This window comes from Silene latifolia, chromosome 1 (genome assembly GCF_048544455.1).
Source record: "Silene latifolia isolate original U9 population chromosome 1, ASM4854445v1, whole genome shotgun sequence".
Taxonomy (NCBI): Eukaryota; Viridiplantae; Streptophyta; class Magnoliopsida; order Caryophyllales; family Caryophyllaceae; genus Silene; species Silene latifolia.
Genome location: NC_133526.1, coordinates 95,682,597 through 95,701,989, shown reverse-complemented (window position 1 = coordinate 95,701,989; position 19,393 = coordinate 95,682,597). Strand labels below are relative to the sequence as shown.

The following is a 19,393-nucleotide window of genomic DNA, read 5'->3' as shown; positions in this document are numbered from 1 at the left end:
ATCATTGTAATGGCGGAAACATTAGTAATCGATTTCATGTGATCAACAACTTAATAGGTTCAGTGAATGACTATGACTCCATCATAGTAATTCCACTTCCATCAACATGAATAGCCTATTCAACCTTGTTGATGTACAACAGATACGAAAGATCTTATCCTCATAAGACTCTCAACTCTATGCCAATACTCTCTCTCATAGATTCAAAAATCTAGAATACTTTGCACCCTTTTCCAAGTCTCCAATCACTCTTTCACATAAGAGAGCATTGGTACATTATTCTCAATAAGTAATATGTCATCAACATATAAGAGATGGAGAACCAATTCTAGCTCCCACTTAACTTCATGTATAATCATGATTCTTCAATCATGTGAATGAAACCATACATTATTATCACATGAACAAAAAGTATAATCCTTTAATGCTTGCTTAAGACCGTTCTAGTATCACTTAAGAAAGTTACGCATAATATGTTATGATTCTTAGATCTTTATCTAAGGTTTTGTGTTCCAAACACATCCTTCTCTAAATACCCATTTTAGAAAAGCGAATTATTAATATCATATGCCATCCTTCATTAAAATGAAATGTGGCGATTCCTAACATAATTTATCTTGATCAACATCTTTATGTCAATCTTATGCATTTGAGTACTCTAAAGCTCTATTTACCTTTAAGGAGACCCTCACCTTAAATTAAATCTACTCTTGAGTAACAATTTTCAGATTGTAATGCTACGGCTCGTATGTAACAAGGTCATAATACTATCACTTTCACAAAGCAATATTTTAACCAATAAGACATGTGCGCAAAACTCCCACTGAACTATACTCCCACTCTATCTTCATAGATCATAGTTCCATTACTTTCACAAAGCAACTCTTTAACTATAAGACATGTTTGTGACGATCCAATCTACTCCCACTCTATCTCTCAGAAATACATCTATCTTCTTGAGAGATAGCTTTGTGAGTTACAAACATATATATGAAGGAGTATTAGGAGTTTTTCTAGACTCTGCATTAGCTTTCAAAAGGCCATCCCAATCATGGCAGTTTGATTCATGTGATATGCGAGTCTGATCCACGTCATTTGTTAAATAGACTCTCTATTTCAGGTATTTCCTGGTTGACCATCCGTTTAGAGTTACGTGTCCGTTTTGGATTGTAAATTCCCAAAATTGAGTTCAATAACTTAAACCGACTCATATTAGTTTGATCTTATGGGTACTGACTCTAGGTCATAATCCATCTTTAATAAATCAAATTTATTACTTAGATATTTGCCACTACGATCGGATCGTAATGTTTTAGTCTTTTGTTCAATTGGTTCTCTACATCATTTAGAAATTTCTCAAATGCTTCACTTTATATTTGATTAAGTAAATATACCCATATCTACTTAAATCATCGTTAAAAGTGACAAGGTAGTCATAAATTCCCCTTACGGTGATGCTCATTAGAACACATACATCGTCATGTATTAATCCCAACAAATCACTTGCTCGTGTCGCTTTACTATTAAAGGAAGTACAAACTATTTTGCGAAGGAGACAAGATTCGCATGTACCATATGATTGAAAATCAAACGGTTAAATAAATCTAGTCAACACTAGCGTTTAATGCGTTTTACATTTATGTAACCTAATCGAAAAAGCCAAATGTACAAATCGTTTGGATTACTAGTTATGAGTCTTTTGGATTGTATTATGAAGATATCTTTGCTTGTTAGGTTAATTAACTTCTTAATTATTTGTTCTTTAGATCTAGTGCATGCGTGCATAACTAAATAAAAGATTTATAAGAAAACAATATCCCTTACATTGTTAATTTCGGTTTTGTGGGGACAAGTAATGTCTCCTACCTTCATTTGTTCTTGAGCTATGATGAGTAATAGGATGATCCTCCAAAGACTCCAAGTATAGAAGCCACTCCTTTTGATTGCACCCAAAAGTATCCCTTATCACTACTAAATAATATATGCTAGATATTTGTTTAGTAGTCTACCTTAAAATTAATTACTAATACTCATATATTACACTAATAATATTAGTAATTTCTTTGAACAATTTGAATCAAAACTTCTCAAGTTTTTGGTGGAGAAGAAATGAATATGTGAGAGGTTTTTTGCATGTTGCATATTTTGAGAATAAGAGAGAATAAAAATAAGAAGAACAAAATTGATTCTCTCATCACTACTCCAACCGTCCAAATGCTTTCTTGTAGCATTTTTTGGTTTTCTCAATTTGTCATATGCTTTCTTATGTAAGTAGTAGGCTAGGGTGTAAGATATAGAGTGTAGGCATGCATAGTAGTGTCACTATCATGCATCTTTTAACACAATTTTGAACAAAAACAAAATGGCATCTTTGGCTCACATATAGCCGGACACATGATGGACTTTTAGTCCATTTTTGCCTTTTGACATTTGTCCCACAAATGCTTATAAGTCACATGTTCAATTATCTTACATAATTAAATATAAATTTGATCATACAACAATTATGTGATAAATTAATAAACATATATTCACTCAACTTATTGAGTAATATTTTACCATTATATCAATATATAATGGGTCCCATAATAGCTAGTTAGTTAAATTTACAACCTCTTGTAAATGTAAATAATTAATTACCTCTACCTCAAAATATTTATAAAACCTCAACATATTTTAGTAAATTAACATATTAATTCACTAAATAAGATCTTATTTAATCACATTATAATAAGATACATATTTCCTCTCATAAATATAAATTGTTCATATTTAAGGAATTAATCAACTTGTATCGACATACAATTAATTAACTTTACTGATAAGGGCATCATCCTTTAGGTGTGACCTTAAGGGATCAACTGACACCACCGTCCCACGACAGTAACGTCAAACTCTAGCAAGCCAATAGTTACCGATTAATGTTGATCAGTTGACTATACAAATGAATCATCCCTTACGTATTCTTATTATGAGATTTAGTTATGATATTAAATCATGTGATCGCACTATTGTTGAGGACACATTTTCCAACATTAGGGGCCTGAATAATCAGAGCAGTTGTAAGACGGGTTTTCACATGATCAAATGCCATCTTACAAGCCTCATCAAACACAAAGTCAACCTCCTTTTGCAGCAATTTGCACAATGGTTGTGCAATCTTGGAAAAATCCTTAATAAACCTTCTGTAAAAACCTGCATATCCAAGAAAGGAACGAACTTCGCGCACATTAGTAGGATAAGGCAAACTCTTAATTGTATCAATTTTAGCTTTATCTACCTCTATCCCCTTACCCGACACAACATGTCCCAAAACTATACCATGCTCAACCATGAAATGTCACTTCTCAGAATTAAGCACAAGGTTAGTTTCAATACAACGCTTCAAAACAAGTGATAAATGATTTAAACATGCATCAAAAGAATCACCATGAACAGTAAAATCATCCATAAATACCTCAATGAAATTTTCCACATACTCAGAGAAAATACTAATCATACAGCGCTGAAATGTTGCGGGTGCATTACACAACCCAAATGGCATGCACCGATACGCGAATATGCCAAAAGGGCATGTGAAAGTAGTCTTCTCCTGATCCTCAGGAGCAATAGCTATCTGAAAATAACCTGAATATCCATCCAAAAAGCAGTAGTATGCTTTTCCAGCGAGTCTCTCTAACATCTGATCAATGAAGGGGAGGGGAAAATGGTCTTTCCTAGTTACCCTGGTAAGCCTACGGTAATCTATACACACCCTCCACCAATTCTGGACTCTAGTAGGTACTAAATCCCTATCTTTCTTCTCTATAACAGTGACTCCACTTTTCTTAGGGACAACCTGAGTGAGGCTAACCCACTTGCTATCAGAAATAGGATAAATCATACTGATGCGTGTCTTTTATATAAGGTTTTCACCTCTTTTTTACACGCATTCTTGTGCTTTTTATGTAGCATCTGGCTACAAATACCCCCGAATATTCTACTTTGGTCCGTTTATTGTAATTTGCAGGAATTGACCGAGGAGGAGCTAAATCGAGCCTTAATTGTCCTGATTGTATGCATTCATGGGAAATAAGGAGCCGGAGTTTAGGAATCTTACACTTGGAGGACGTATGAGCTGAGTTAAGGAAGATATTCAAGTCCTGATGCGCCCATATAGCTCGATCGAGTGCTTTAGTGCTCGATCGAATGCTTTATACACTCAATATTGGTCGATCGACCAGTTCGTGGAGTCGATCGAGGAGGTTCAGCAGGCAGTGCTCGATCGAGAGGATGTCCTAGCTCGATCGAGTGACTTGGACGTCGATCGAGTAATCATCTTACTCGATCGAGGGGATTTCGTGTGTTTTTGGTTTATTTCCGCCTAACCTTTTATGGGCTTTTGTAATCAGTCCATAGATTAGGTTTAAGATGTTTTTACAGTATAAGACTGAGGGAACACTACGTTACTCAGATCTCTTTTACTACGTACATTTCATCTGTTACTCTTGTCACTGTTCTTGGAATTCTACTCTCTACCTTGCTACTCGAGTTCGGTATTATCAATTCAATTTAATCCCTTATCGTATTTATTGCTTTTAATTCCTTTTCTCTCTTATTTTATAACTGTTCAATCAATTAGATTATTCATCATGTTTAGTTTAAATTGTTTGATTATCGTTATTGTTAGTACGATGATTATGAGTAGCTAATTCCCTATGCTAAGACTATAGGGGACCCATGATTTGAAGGGAGAGTAATCGAATTACTAGATCAATGCCGGTACCGTCTTTGTTGTTTAAATGCTACAAATAATTGTAATTGCCTAATTGAGTCGACGCAATTAGACCCTTATCCTTGGTGGACCTTGACCTGGACCGAAAGGTTGGAAGAGGGAGACTAGTAGCGAACAATAGAGTATTGCAGCGAGGGCGAAAGTTAAACTGTTTACACTTTAGGGTGAATTAAGGACCGAAAGGTGACGTTCGCTACCCCTTAGACCGTACTGTATTGATCTGGGACCTAGGTTACTCGACCAGATGATTATGGTGAACCGCTTGTCTTAGCTATTCCCTTTTATCTGTTAACTCCTCCTTTTATTTCTCTTTTCCTTACTCTTTTAGTTTAGAAATCACAAATTATAAACCCCCAAATTGGTTACTTAGACGAGCCTAGTTTTAGCAGTCAATTTCCTACCTCTCTGTGGATTCGACCCGACTTCCCTAGCTATATTAGTTAGTTGGCCAGTTGGTTATTTTTGACAGGTACGCGACAGACGTGTCAAATTTTGGCGCCGTTGCCGGGGAGGTGGTGCAATTTTGTTGCTTAAATTAAGTTTGTCTTTCGTCTCAAGGAATTTATTCCTTGAGGCTGATCTCATTTTCTGCAAGTTTTTACAGTTTTGCAGATTAGCTGTTCGCCAAAATGCCTACGATTACAGAGCATACAGAGCCATGTGGAAGATGTGGTGAAGAAGGGCACGATCTTTATGAATGTACGGCAAGTATAGAGCGCGCCCTTGCTTACAAGAAGTACAAGCAAGGAGTTCCTTTCTCGCAGTTATATGAAGAGATAAAGAGTGTTTCTATCCCTCCTACGCCAATACCGCAGCCGGTCTCTCCTTCTTCAAGAGAAGCAATTGCCGAATTGAAATCTATCATGTTGAGTATGTCACAGCAATCTGACGCTGTTATATCGGAGTTGAAAGAACAAGTCGCGCAGTTAACACTCGCGACAGACCAAGCCAAGACTCCTCCAATTTGCGATCCCGTCAGTGCGATGAATTTTCAAAGTGACCCTCCTCATGAAGAAGACGAGGTTTTGGCAGTTAATGATGACTCAGATGAAGATTTAGACGAGTTTCTGCAAGAAATACTCGCTGCGTGTGCAGTAACCACTCGATCAAGCAACTCATCTACTCGACCGAGCGGTTCTGATCATCCAGTCACTCGATCGAGTAACCGTGGCAGTCGATCGAGAAGTGTAGAATTCCCAAGTGGTCGATCGAGCGAGAGTTCTACTCGATCGAGGACCTCAGCTGAGGAAAACACTCGATCGAGTGACAATACAGGTCGATCGAGTGAGATTGAAGAAGAAACTGGTCGATCGACCAGTAAAAGTACTCGATCCAGTGCATTAATTGGCGGAATTCCTAATTCAGTATCTAATACCGCCACCGTGTCATCTTCCCCTGCTGTGGAGACGTCACTCATCGATAAGGGTAAAGAAAAGGTTGCGGGACCGCTCATCGCTACCAGGGTACCTTTCCTAAGTCGTCTGAAGGACGCAAGGATCGAGCAACAGTACGGTAAGTTCGTGGACATCGTGAAGAACCTCCAGGTAACTGTCCCGTTTTCTGAACTTGTTACTCAGGTTCCTACTTACGCTAAGTTCATGAAGGATATCGTGACGCGTAAGAGGAATTTGAGCGAATTTGAGACAATTTCATTTATGGAAGAGTCAAGTAACCTGCTGTTAAATAAGGCCCCTCCAAAAATGAAAGACCCGGGCAGCTTTTCTATTACCTATGTCATAGGTAATATGGTTATTGATAACGCCCTTTGTGATTTAGGTGCCAGTGTCAGTGTCATGCCCCTTCTTGTTTGCAAGCAATTGAAGATGAGTCACTTCAAGGTGACTAACATTACCCCTGAGATGGTCGATAGATCGTTAGGAGACCTTTAGGTGTCTTAGAGGATGTGCTGTGAAAATAGGCAAGCTTTACATCCCAAAGAGATTTCATCGTTTTGGATATAGCCGAGGACACCGGACCCAGATTATTTTAGGAAGACTGTTCCTTTGTACAGTGGGGCCGTTATTGATGTCGACAAGGGCGTCGACTCTTGCAGAGGGGATGACGCTATCACATTCGGTTTGCCCAAGATTCTAGCCCACCCAATGATAGAGGACACTTGTTATTCTGGTCGATATCATTGATGAGTCTATTTATGACTTACGGTGGGGTCTTTTATGAAGGACCCACCGGAAGCTCTCATGCTTTTTGATGAGTGTGCAGATAGCCCGGAGGACGATGACGCTGCGTTGGATTTGCTTGTTGATGATTTAGATGAGCGTGAGGGAGAGCAGGTGGAACAAATGATCAGCACTCTTTGCTCCATTGAGGTAAAGGTACCGGAACGTAAGCCCCTCCCATCTCATCTTAAATATGCTTTTCTAGACGATACAGAGCAATATCCAGTCATTGTCGTGCAAGCTTAGTGATGATCGGTGACTTCTTTGTTAGTCAGACTTAAGAAAAACAGGAAAGCAATGGGCTATTCACTGGATGATATCACGGGGATTAGTCCCGATATTTGTATGCACAGGATAGAGCTGGAGGAGGATCACAAACCTTGCAGGCAGGGTGGTCGTCGTCGGTGAACCGGAAGATGTAGGATGTTGTGATGGCCGAGGTAATGAAGTCTTTGGATGCGGGTATTATCTATTCGGTAGGTAATTCTAGATGGGTAAGCCCAAGACGGGTAGTCCCAAAGAAAGGAGGGACAATCGTAGTTAAGAATGATAAAAATGAATTAATACCTACCCGAGTAGTGACTGGTTGGCGGATGTGCATAGATTATGACAGTGAATGCCGCCACTAAGAAAGATCACTTTCCCCTTCCTTTTATTGATCAAATGGTAGAAAGGTTAGCTTCTCATAAATTTTTCTGCTATTTAGATGGGTATTCAGGGTTCTTTCAGATCCCTATCCACCCAGATGATCAGGCCAAGACTACATTTACCTGTCCTAAGGGCGTTTTTGCGTATCGTAGAATGCCTTTTGGTTTGTGCAATGCCCCTGCCACCTTCCAAAGGTGTATGATGGGGATATTTTCAGAGTATATTGAGTCTATCATGGAAGTTTTTATGGATGACTTTAGTGTATACGGAAGTGATTTTTCCGATTTGTCTGTCTAACCTTGAGAAAGTGTTGCGGTATTTGTATTGAGGTTAACCTTGTCTTTGAATCGGGAGAAGTGCCACTTTATGGTCAACGAGGGAGTTGTCTTAGGGCACTTTGTTTCTGATAGGGGAATAGAAGTTGACAAAGCAAAGGTGGAAGTGATTCAAAGAATTACCACCTCCTGTTAATGTTAAGGGGTGAGGAGCTTCCTTGGTCACGCCGGCTTTTATCGCCGGTTTATCAAGGATTTCTCAAAAATTGCTAAACCACTTACACATTTGTTGCTTAAAGATGCCCCTTTTGTGTTTATCGACGCTTGTCTTTCTCGCTTTTAACAGTTAAAGCAGGCCTTAGTCTCTCGCGCCGATCATACTGACCTCCCAATTGGGACCGCTGTTCGAGATCATGTGCGACGCGAGTGACTATGCACTAGGAGCGGTGCTAGGCCAGAGAAAAGACAAAGCCTTGAATGCTATTTACTATGCGAGCCGAACTCTGGATGAGGCTCAAGTGAAGTACACTACCATCGAGAAGGAGCCGTTAGTGTAGTTTATGCCTTAGAGAAGTTTCGTACTTATTTAGTTGGGTCGAAGTCACCTGTTTTTTACCGACCATGCAGCTTTGAGGCATCTTCTTGCTAAGAAGGAGGCTAAACCGCGGCATCGAGATGGATACTCCTTCTTCAGGAGTTTGACCTGCAGATCAAGGATAAGAAAGGGGCCGAGAACGTTGTAAGCGATCACTTGTCGCGCCGATGCGACAAGAAGGGGAAGATTCTCTACCTATTGATGATTCTTTCCCTGACGATACTTTAATTGTTGTTATATCGTCTATTGTTGACCAGGAACCCTGGTATGCAGATATAGCTAACTTCGTTGTCGTGGCAAGTCGCCGCCCGACCTTTCTCATCGAAAAGAAGCGTTTTACGTATAACGCTAAGCAAGATTTCCGGGATGATCCTTACTTGTTTAAGGAATGTGCAGACGGTCTCTACAGACGGTGTATTCCGCAGTGGGAGACCAAAGTAGTCCTGGAAGGTTGTCACTCCTCTTCATATGGTGGTCACCACGGTCCATCGCGCACCGTGGCTAAGGTACTTCATCTGGTTTTTATTGGCCTTCTTTGTTTCGACGCCAAGTCTTTTGTTTGACTTGTGATGCATGCCAACGATCGGGAATATTTCGAAGAGACATGAGATGCCACAAAACGGCATCCTAGAGGTTGAGGTTTTCGATGTCTGGGGCATTGATTTCCAAGGACCGTTCCCATCCAGTAAAGGTAACAGGTACATTTTAGTAGCTGTAGACTATGTGTCGAAATGGGTTGAGGCAATTGCTTCACCTAATTGTGATGGTAAGACCGTGATAAAGATGTTCAAAAAGATCATATTCCCCCGTTTTGGTGTCCCTAGGGTCGTCATTAGTGATGGGGGGATGCATTTTAAGGAAAAGAAACTCACTTCCATACTGTCTAGAGTTGGTGTCCAACACCGGCGTGGTTTGGGGTATCATCCCCAAACTAGTGGTCAGGTAGAGGTCTCTAATCGTGAGCTGAAAGAGATCTTGTCTAAAGTAGTTTCTAAATCACGGAAAGACTGGAGTCTTAAGCTAGATGACACATTATGGGCTTATAGAACTGCCTTTAAGACACCAATTGGTGCATCACCTTATAGGTTAGTTTATGGGAAATCGCGTCACTTACCTGTTGAGCTGGAATGTAAGGCTTGGTGGGCAATTCGTGAGCTTAATTATGATCCTAAACTGTGTGGCCAGAATCGTCTTTTGCAGCTTGATGAATTAGAGGAGTTTAGGCTTAATGCCTATGACAGCTCGCGCATTTACAAGGAAAAGACGAAGAGATGGCATGACAAGAGAATCCTACCTCGGGAGTTTCATGTGGGGCAGAAGGTGTTGCTGTTTAATGCCCGTTTGAGACTATTTCCTGGCAAGCTGAAGTCCAGGTGGAGTGGTCCATATACGGTGACAGCCGTCACTAAGTTTGGATCCGTGGAGCTTGAAGATCCCGAGGGGCATAGATTCAAGGTGAATGGCCAATACGTGAAGCACTACCATGAGGCGAGTGAAGCGGACAACCGCGTTGAAGTCTTGCGTTTCGACGAGCTCGACGCGCCAGTTAATTAATGCCAGAAAGGTCGTGCGGGACCTATTAAACCAGCGCTCTCCGGGAGGCAGCCCGGACAGTTTTTTGTACTTTTTGTTGAACTTTTTGTTTTTATTTAGCTTTACGTTAAACGTTAGACGCTGCTTTATGAACAATCTTTGTGCTCCCTTGCTTTTATGCGTCTTTCGCAGATTAAAAGTACTCGATCGAAGGATATTGATCTCGATCGAGCACTTTCTGATGCGGCTACTACTCGATCGAGGGGTGATGTCCTCGATCGACCAGATCCCTATCCGTGCTTACTCGATCGAGTGATTCCGTGCTCGATCGAGTCCACTCTCGCCGCAAAACACTCGATCGAGCTGTTCCTACCGCTCGATCGAGCAGTTATGATCTCCAGCCGCTGTTGGGTTACGTCTACAAAGCTACTCTTTGACTTTCTTTGACCTCCCATGTTCATGGTCGGTTTGGGGAGGTCCCTCCTTATGACGTCTTGTAAGTTCCCAACTCCACTTCTCCTGTTCCTTTCAGTTTGCATTTCTTTCCCTATTTTTGGTACAATGAGGGCATTGTACGGTTTGGTTTGGGGAGGTATGCATCCATATCTGTGTCTGCATGTTTCTTGCATTTTTGCTTGCACGTTTATTTATCTCCGCATGCATTGTTGTTTTAATTAATTCCAAAAAAAAAATCATATAAAAATCAAAAAATTCAAATTTTTTTTAAAATTTTCATGTTTAAATTGAGTCGGAACGTTTGAACATTGACGCTACTTTGAATCTTTACTTGAGCCTGGCATATTCTTGACATTTAGCTGGCATGTTTATGTGCATAATCCACGAGTTTTTGTTTCTCTCTTATCTGAACGAATAGACTTGATTCTTTATGTCGGCAAGCTACAATACATTCTGAGGTTAGAGCTTATTAAACTGGTGACATTCATGACCGGTTTCATTTAGGATGTGAGTAGTACTCTCTTTAAGACATGTAACATCAATTTGCATAAGCATGAATCTAGTCTTCTTAATACCTGTATGCATTCGGTCTGTGGATGGTGACACGTGTTAGGAGAGGCAGTTCCCCTTGTTTCATTCTACCCATGAGCCTCACATAGCCAAATTGCCTTTTTGTCCCATCAACTACTTTCTATAATGTTTCCTACCCTAGCTGAGCTAGTAACGAGTAGTTCTTGGAATGTGTTATTGCAATATGGTTATTTCATCTGATTTCAGAAGATGGTGGAAGAATTGAAGGGAAGGAAAGAAAAAAATGTGTTGAATGGTTGAAAAAAAAAAACGAGAAAAAAGAAAGAAAGCGGAAAAAAAAAAGGAGACAGAAAAATTCAAAATGAAAGAAAAAAAAAATGAATGGAAAAGAATGAGAATTGCACATTGTTTCACGCTCCCATGCCTTATTTATATTTTACGGGGAGTTGACGACTTTTTGGTGTTTGGAGAGTTTAGTGCATAATTTTGCACTGTTTCATCTTGTTGTTATGAGTACGAAGTTGGGATGCAGTCTATTTTTGGATCCGTTGTTGCTAGCCTAGCTATTAACCCCACATATCCAAATTCATTTTAGCCCCTTCTTACCCATTACCTCACTAACCCAAATGTAAGTCCTCGGCACGTGTCTTGGTCACTAATATGGTTGGAATACGTACGTACGGTTGTAGAGACTTTATTCATGTTAACTGCATGCATGTTCTTATAGGTCGAGTTAGGTGAGTGTCTTGCTTTTTCCTATCTTTCACATATATCCTCACCTTATACCTGATTTTGAGTGACGAGCGACCCGTGAGAGTCCGACATCTTTAAATCTTGCAAGGTCGACGGTTCAGTAAGCTTGAAACATTAATTTAACTCGTTTGCACTTTTCAGTTCCCACTTTGTCGTTTTGTTGCATTAAATTGGTTCTAGTGGATGATTTGTAGCTGATGCGTTGGTCCCGTTCTATTGTTCACCCTTAGTTGCATTCATATTTGCTTGGGGACAAGCAAAGGTTTGGTTTGGGGAGATTTGATGCGTGTCTTTTATATAAGGTTTTCACCTCTTTTTTACACGCATTTTTGTGCTTTTTATGTAGCATCTGGCTACAAATACCCCCGAATATTCTACTTTGGTCCGTTTATTGTAATTTGCAGGAATTGACCGAGGAGGAGCTAAATCGAGCCTTAATTGTCCTGATTGTATGCATTCATGGGAAATAAGGAGCCGGAGTTTAGGAATCTTACACTTGGAGGACGTATGAGCTGAGTTAAGGAAGATATTCAAGTCCTGATGCGCCCATATAGCTCGATCGAGTGCTTTAGTGCTCGATCGAATGCTTTATACACTCAATATTGGTCGATCGACCAGTTCGTGGAGTCGATCGAGGAGGTTCAGCAGGCAGTGCTCGATCGAGAGGATGTCCTAGCTCGATCGAGTGACTTGGACGTCGATCGAGTAATCATCTTACTCGATCGAGGGGATTTCGTGTGTTTTTGGTTTATTTCCGCCTAACCTTTTATGGGCTTTTGTAATCAGTCCATAGATTAGGTTTAAGATGTTTTTACAGTATAAGACTGAGGGAACACTACGTTACTCAGATCTCTTTTACTACGTACATTTCATCTGTTACTCTTGTCACTGTTCTTGGAATTCTACTCTCTACCTTGCTACTCGAGTTCGGTATTATCAATTCAATTTAATCCCTTATCGTATTTATTGCTTTTAATTCCTTTTCTCTCTTATTTTATAACTGTTCAATCAATTAGATTATTCATCATGTTTAGTTTAAATTGTTTGATTATCGTTATTGTTAGTACGATGATTATGAGTAGCTAATTCCCTATGCTAAGACTATAGGGGACCCATGATTTGAAGGGAGAGTAATCGAATTACTAGATCAATGCCGGTACCGTCTTTGTTGTTTAAATGCTACAAATAATTGTAATTGCCTAATTGAGTCGACGCAATTAGACCCTTATCCTTGGTGGACCTTGACCTGGACCGAAAGGTTGGAAGAGGGAGACTAGTAGCGAACAATAGAGTATTGCAGCGAGGGCGAAAGTTAAACTGTTTACACTTTAGGGTGAATTAAGGACCGAAAGGTGACGTTCGCTACCCCTTAGACCGTACTGCATTGATCTGGGACCTAGATTACTCGACCAGATGATTATGGTGAACCGCTTGTCTTAGCTATTCCCTTTTATCTGTTAACTCCTCCTTTTATTTCTCTTTTCCTTACTCTTTTAGTTTAGAAATCACAAATTATAAACCCCCAAATTGGTTACATAGACGAGCCTAGTTTTAGCAGTCAATTTCCTACCTCTCTGTGGATTCGACCCGACTTCCCTAGCTATATTAGTTAGTTGGCCAGTTGGTTATTTTTGACAGGTACGCGACAGACGTGTCACATATCTACTTGGAGAAGTTTCAATACCTCCTTTTTCACAACATCCATCATAGGAGGATTCAACCGCCGCTGCGGTTGCCTTACCGGTTTTGCCTCATCCTCCAATAGAATTCGATGCATACAAGTTGATGGACTTATGCCTTTGATATCGGTAATAGTCCAACCTATTGCTTGTTTGTGCTCCTTCAACACCTCAACCAACCTATCTTCTTGTTCCATGGTGAGCTTACTAGAGATAATTGCAGGCAATATATCTCCCTCGCCAAGAAACATATACTTCAAGTGATCTGGGAGTGGTTTCAACTCTACGACAGGTGCCCGCAAAATAGATGCGCACGGTTAGTTTTAAAGGCGGTGGCTCTGTGTGTATGAATGACACCCCCGTCAACTCAGTAGCTCTTTCCTGCAGGTTAGTAGGCAATACAACAATAACAACCAACAACAACAACAACAACAACATCAGAGCCTTAATCCCAAAATGATTTGGGGTCGGCTGACATGAATCATCCTTTCGAACCGTCCATGGGTGAACGCATGCCTCAAAATGCGAATAAAAAAAGGGAAAATGAAAAACAAAAAGGAAGAACGAAAATGTAGTGGAAAGTCAAGGTAAACTTAGGGGGTTTAAAATCGAATTCCGGATTTCTTTTATAAAAACTTAAAATTTAAATCGAGAGAAAGGATTAAAACGATTTTTAAAAACCGAAATAGAATTAAGGATCCGGAATGAACCAAGTAAAATCTATAAGAAAGTGGTTGGTAAAAAAGTGTAATAAAGGAGGGAAGAATAAATAATTTAATTTCTTTAAATTAAATAAAAACACTAAATATGTCAAAAAAAACATCAAATACTAAAAATCCACATGTATCCTTTCCCTCCATTGTGCCCTCTCCGTCACCATACTCTCCTCAAGCCCCAGAAATCTCATATCGTGCTCTATCACTCTCAACCATGTCTGTCTCGGTCTTCCTCTACCTCTAGGGACCTTTTCTGTTCTCCAAGTCTCCAGCCTCCTAACTGGTGCGTCCATAGGTCTCCTTCTCACATGGCCAAACCATCTTAGTCGGTTTTCCATCATCTTGTTCTCTATTGGCGCCATTTTTACCTTTTCCCTAATCACCTCATTCCTTAACCGATCTTTCCTTGTATGTCCGCACATCCACCTCTACATGCGCATCTCCGCCACACTCATCTTTTGAATGTCTGCAGGTTAGTAGGCAATAAATCATCAAAATCATCTTCTACCATACCCTTCTCAATCACAACCTGGTACTTATCTGGATTGTCAAAATCAAAGGTATCCTGCACTAATGGCTCAAACGCATTAATAAGACATAAAGAATGGTCATCAGTGGGGAATTTCATAGCATCAAAAATATTATACTCCACCACTTGACCTTCAAACTCCATAGTAAGAGAACTGCTAAAAACACCAATCTTAGTTTTTGGAGTTTTCATAAATGGTCTCCCTAACAGTATAGGGGAAGCTTGTCTATCATGCTCCATGTCTAGCACATAAAATTCAGCAGGAAAAATCAACTTATCTACCATAACTAACACATCCTCAACTATTCCCTTTGGATAAACATTGGACCGATCCGCCAATTGAATGACAACATTTGTTTTACTCATAGGTCCAAGTTTTAATGATTGATAGATGGAATGGGGAATTACATTAATAGAGGCACCCAAATCTAACATAACATTATGAATTTTGGTGTCTCCAATAGTGCAAGGTATTGTGAACATTCCCGGGTCTCCACATTTAGTGGGCAATTTTTGTTGAAACATTGCCGAGACATGTTCACTTACCTTCACCTTTTTGACTCCCTTAAGCCTATTATTCCTCTTTATAGTACAAAGTTCTTTTAAAAACTTTGCATATCGAGGGACACTTTTAAGCAACTCTAGAAGGGGAATATTTACCTCACATTTACGAAAGGTCTCGTAAACATCGTTGTCATGCTCCTTCTTGTGAGTATCCTTTAATGCTTCGGGAAAAGGTGGTGTGGGCTTATAAATCTGGACCGGTGGATCCTTATAAATCGAACCAGGCACCACAATATCTTCCTCAATCACTTGTGAACTCCCTTCTTTTATCACAATTTCCTCTTCCTCTTGGATTGCAGCTGCTTTAGATTTAGCTTTAGGCTTCTCTGCTTCTACCAATTGTCTTCCATTTCTCAAAGACACCGCACTCACATTCTTCCTCGGATTCTCTACCGTTTGAGATGGTAGAGCACCCGACTATTTAGCTTCCAACCGATTGACAGCAGTAGCCAGTTGACTCACCTGGTTTTCAAGATTCTTAAAATTTTGCTTATTATCTGCTCTATCTTGAGTAACACTGAGAGTAAGAGCCCGAATCATATCCTCCGTGGACATTGATGAGCTCGGTGGTGCTTGCTCAGCTGCTTGTTGTGGCACTTGTTGAGTAAATTGTTGTCCTTGTGGTCGCTAGAGAAACTAACCTCTGGTAGGGCCAGATGATGGACCGGGTTAAGAGTTTCCCCAACAAAAGTTAGGGTGAGCCTTCCATCCTTCATTATAGGTCTTGGAATATGGATCCCACTTCCTTTTATTTGTAGTACTCTCCCAAACACCATTCACCTCTTCTTGACCACTTTCTTGCAAGTAAGGGCACAAGTCGTTAGGGTGACCCTCAGTAGCGCATATGCCACAAACAGTAGCCATATGTCTCCCAGATAACATATCACGGAGAGTGGAAACAATGTTATCAACCTTTTCCTCCAAGCCAGGAATAACACCCATAGCACTCACTCCTCTTCGTGATGGTCTCCTCTCAAACTGTCTAGAGGTCTCAGCTAGCTCTGTGATAACCTCCCAAGCTTCATCTGGATTCTTATTGGCTATATTTCCTCCACAAGCAGAGTGAATCATACGACGGTCATCTTGGTTCAGTCCTCCACAAAAATACATAATGAGATCCTGGTCAGAGTAACCATGGTAAGGGCAACTAGCACAGAGCTTCTTCAATTTCTCAAGATACTCATACATAGTTTCTCCGTCTTGCTGTTCAACATTACTAATGGCTCTTTTAAGTTGATATGATCGAGAAGGAGCAAAATATTTCTCCAAGAATGCCTTCTTCATTCCTACCCAAGTAGTGATACTTCCCGGTGGTAGATAGTTTAACCAGTCTCTCGCATTGTCCTTCAAGGAGAAAGGAAATGCTCTCAATTTCAACTGCTCATCAGTAATAGCAAAAGGCTTCATACCAGTGCACACAATATGAAAGTCCGAAAGATGATTATTTGGATCCTCAATGCTCATCCCACTGAAACTTGGTAATTGATGTATCAAACCAGATTTCAGTTCAAAAGTAACTTCATCATCCAATGCTGAAAAAGTGATGCACAATGGTTGAACGTTAAGATTTGGAGCTGTGGTCTCCCTTAATGTTCGAGTCTCCCTAGCCATATTCTCAGTAGTAATAGGAATTTCCGAAGTATCTGAATCAGAGTGTATATCCTTCTCGGAATCTGGGTGCTCGAAAACAACTAACGAACCTTCTCCAATTTGCCTTAACCTGAAAAGTGTGCATTCAATCTCTGAGTCGTAAGGCTCGAGTTGTTGGTAAGAAGAACGAGTACTAGGCATAAACTAAAACAATAAAATAAAATCTACACTAAAGAAACACAAAAATTAACTATTGCCCTCCCCGGCTACGGCGCCAAAATTTGGTGAGCCGAAGTCGTATGCTCCCAAAGATAATATTTATAACACTTAAAACCTCTAACTAAATGATAGTATATGGTAATAAGGATCGATCCACAGAAAAGGCGATGTAATTTATATGAATTAAAGTATAGAAAATAAGAAACCAATATGGGGGGGGGGGGGGGTGGGGGATTTTAAACGATTGAGTAACTAAAGTGGAGATTAAATAAGCAATTGAATGAAGAATAATAAATATGAATTCAGATGGTTTAAATGGTCTCGGGTAAGAATTTCCACAAACTGATTATTAAATTGATCATAGACAAATAACTTCCAATTGATTCTTGAGCAAACTATCGTGGGATCAATTTCCCAATTCCTCTATAATATTATTTGACTCAAAACGCGATAATCAAATAACCTAATTATCAAACAACCTAATACATGCGATTAAGTTTAATTCAACAACAGCATGAATGAATAAGGAACGATAGAAGTGACGACCAATAAAACACGCGATTATTAGTTCGAATCACAAGTTAATTCTCTCTTTAACCTACATATGATGAAACGCATCCATTACAAAGGGTAAAGATTGTTACTTTATCTAGCAAGTTTGAACAATTACGGATTCATTCACTAGAATAACAATAGATTGATAATTGTGAAGATTAATTAGCTACTTTAATCTAAACATTCAACAACCATAAAATTAAAACAAAGAATTAACAATACTCAAGAGATAAAAGGAAGATGAATAATAGTCTCACAATTTGAATAAATCAGATGCTTTAAATCTTAATCCGAGATGAAAGGATTAGTTGCTCATGTCTTTCTTACTAGCAAAATACTTAGGGTTCTTGTCTCCAAAATAATACATAACGTGAATGATAGAGTCTAACCAAGTACTTAACCTAATAATAATTATTCCTAAAATAATAATAACAAAACAAAAACCGAAAATAGGAAACCAAAAGCTGCAAACATAAAAAACTCGACTCTTGAAATCCGCACCACGGGCGACCCACGGCCTGACCCGCGCCAAAGGCTGGTCCAAAAACGCTGCTAATCTTCTTTCCCTTCCGTCTTCGCTGGGCTTCACTTGTAAACGGCCCATGTGCTCTTCAACAACTTATTGTTACTTATTTGAGCCCAACATAAAGGACTTATTTCTACCATGTCTCAGCACCAATCCAAGCACACTCCTATACCTCATTAATCCATATTTCCATCCAATTACTCCACAATTAAATCAATAATCATGAAATGTGATATAATGCAATTACACTCCTAAAACTTCGCTTATTCCATGATTATTCACATAACTCACGACTCTTAAACCCGTACTAAATACGGCATATCAGTGACCTTTGAATGGGGATTCCACTTTCTTCTTGTCACCTTCCCGGCTATAGTGATCAACCATAAAGCATGGCTCAAGCAAGTTGGGAGCTCTCATAGTCTTATCAAGATTAAAGGTGATTGTTTCATCACCAACTTCAAGTGTGAGCATCCCGTGCTTTACATCAATCACCGCTTCGACGGTGTGTAGGAATGGTCTTTCCAGAATGATCGGTATATTGGAATCTTCCTCCATATCAACAATAACAAAGTCCACCAGTATGAAAAACTTTCCAATTCTCACGGGCATATCTTCCCTTACCCCAAGTGGTTTCTTTGTTGTTCGGTCCTCCATTTGTAGAGTCATATTAGTGCTCTTGAGTTCTCCCACTCTTACCCTTTCACATACCGAATATGGCATGACACTCACACTTGCACCTAGATCACATAGTGCTTTGTTGATTGTGGTGTCACCAATGGTACATGGAATGGAGAAACTTCCCGGATCATTGAGCTTATGTGGGGAATCTCCTTGAACTATTGCACTACTTATACCACTACAAATATAGGCAATAACAATGGCCCTTTAATAACGCATATTAATGCGAATTGGTAATAACGTTGTTAACTGTATTATTTTATTTTCGCGGAAATTAATAACAACGGTTACTAGAACCATAACCGTTGTCATTACCTATAACAACGGTTATACAAATAATAACCGTTGTCATTCATAAAATAATAACAATGGTTGATCATGTAATATATAATAACGTTGTTAATTGGATTATATTATTTTGGCGCAAATCGGTGAAAAATAATAACAACGGTTAATTTGTGACAACCTTTGTTATTAGTAATGACAACGGTTTATAATTTAAATAACCGTTGTCAATACTTTCAGTGTATAGAAAAATAAAAACAAACACCGCAATACCACACAAACACAAACACAAACACAAACACATACA

General features: G+C 39.5%; 2 protein-coding genes across 2 annotated transcripts; both read right to left on the bottom strand.

The window, feature by feature from the left end:
- Positions 1–14,588: 14,588 nt before the first annotated feature.
- LOC141651268 (uncharacterized) lies at positions 14,589–15,785 on the bottom strand. Its single transcript, XM_074458989.1, has 2 exons — positions 15,693–15,785; positions 14,589–15,647 (listed from the first exon to the last, which is right to left on the bottom strand). Exons 1-2 carry the CDS (start codon positions 15,783–15,785, stop codon positions 14,589–14,591), a joined length of 1,152 nt encoding a protein of 383 aa, XP_074315090.1.
- A 114-nt stretch (positions 15,786–15,899) lies between these two features.
- On the bottom strand, positions 15,900–17,021 carry LOC141651262 (uncharacterized). The gene has a single exon (XM_074458983.1). The coding sequence runs from the start codon at positions 17,019–17,021 to the stop codon at positions 15,900–15,902; it is 1,122 nt and encodes a 373-aa protein (XP_074315084.1).
- Positions 17,022–19,393: the final 2,372 nt, after the last annotated feature.

Coding starts and splice junctions, on each gene's coding strand:
- LOC141651268 (XM_074458989.1), bottom strand. CDS start 15,785: ATGTCCACGGAGGATATGATTCGGGCTCTTACTCTCAGTGTTACTCAA. Junction 15,648..15,692: donor TTAAGAATCTTGAAAACCAG/GTGAGTCAACTG, acceptor GAAGCTAAATAG/TCGGGTGCTCTACCATCTCA.
- LOC141651262 (XM_074458983.1), bottom strand. CDS start 17,021: ATGCCTAGTACTCGTTCTTCTTACCAACAACTCGAGCCTTACGACTCA.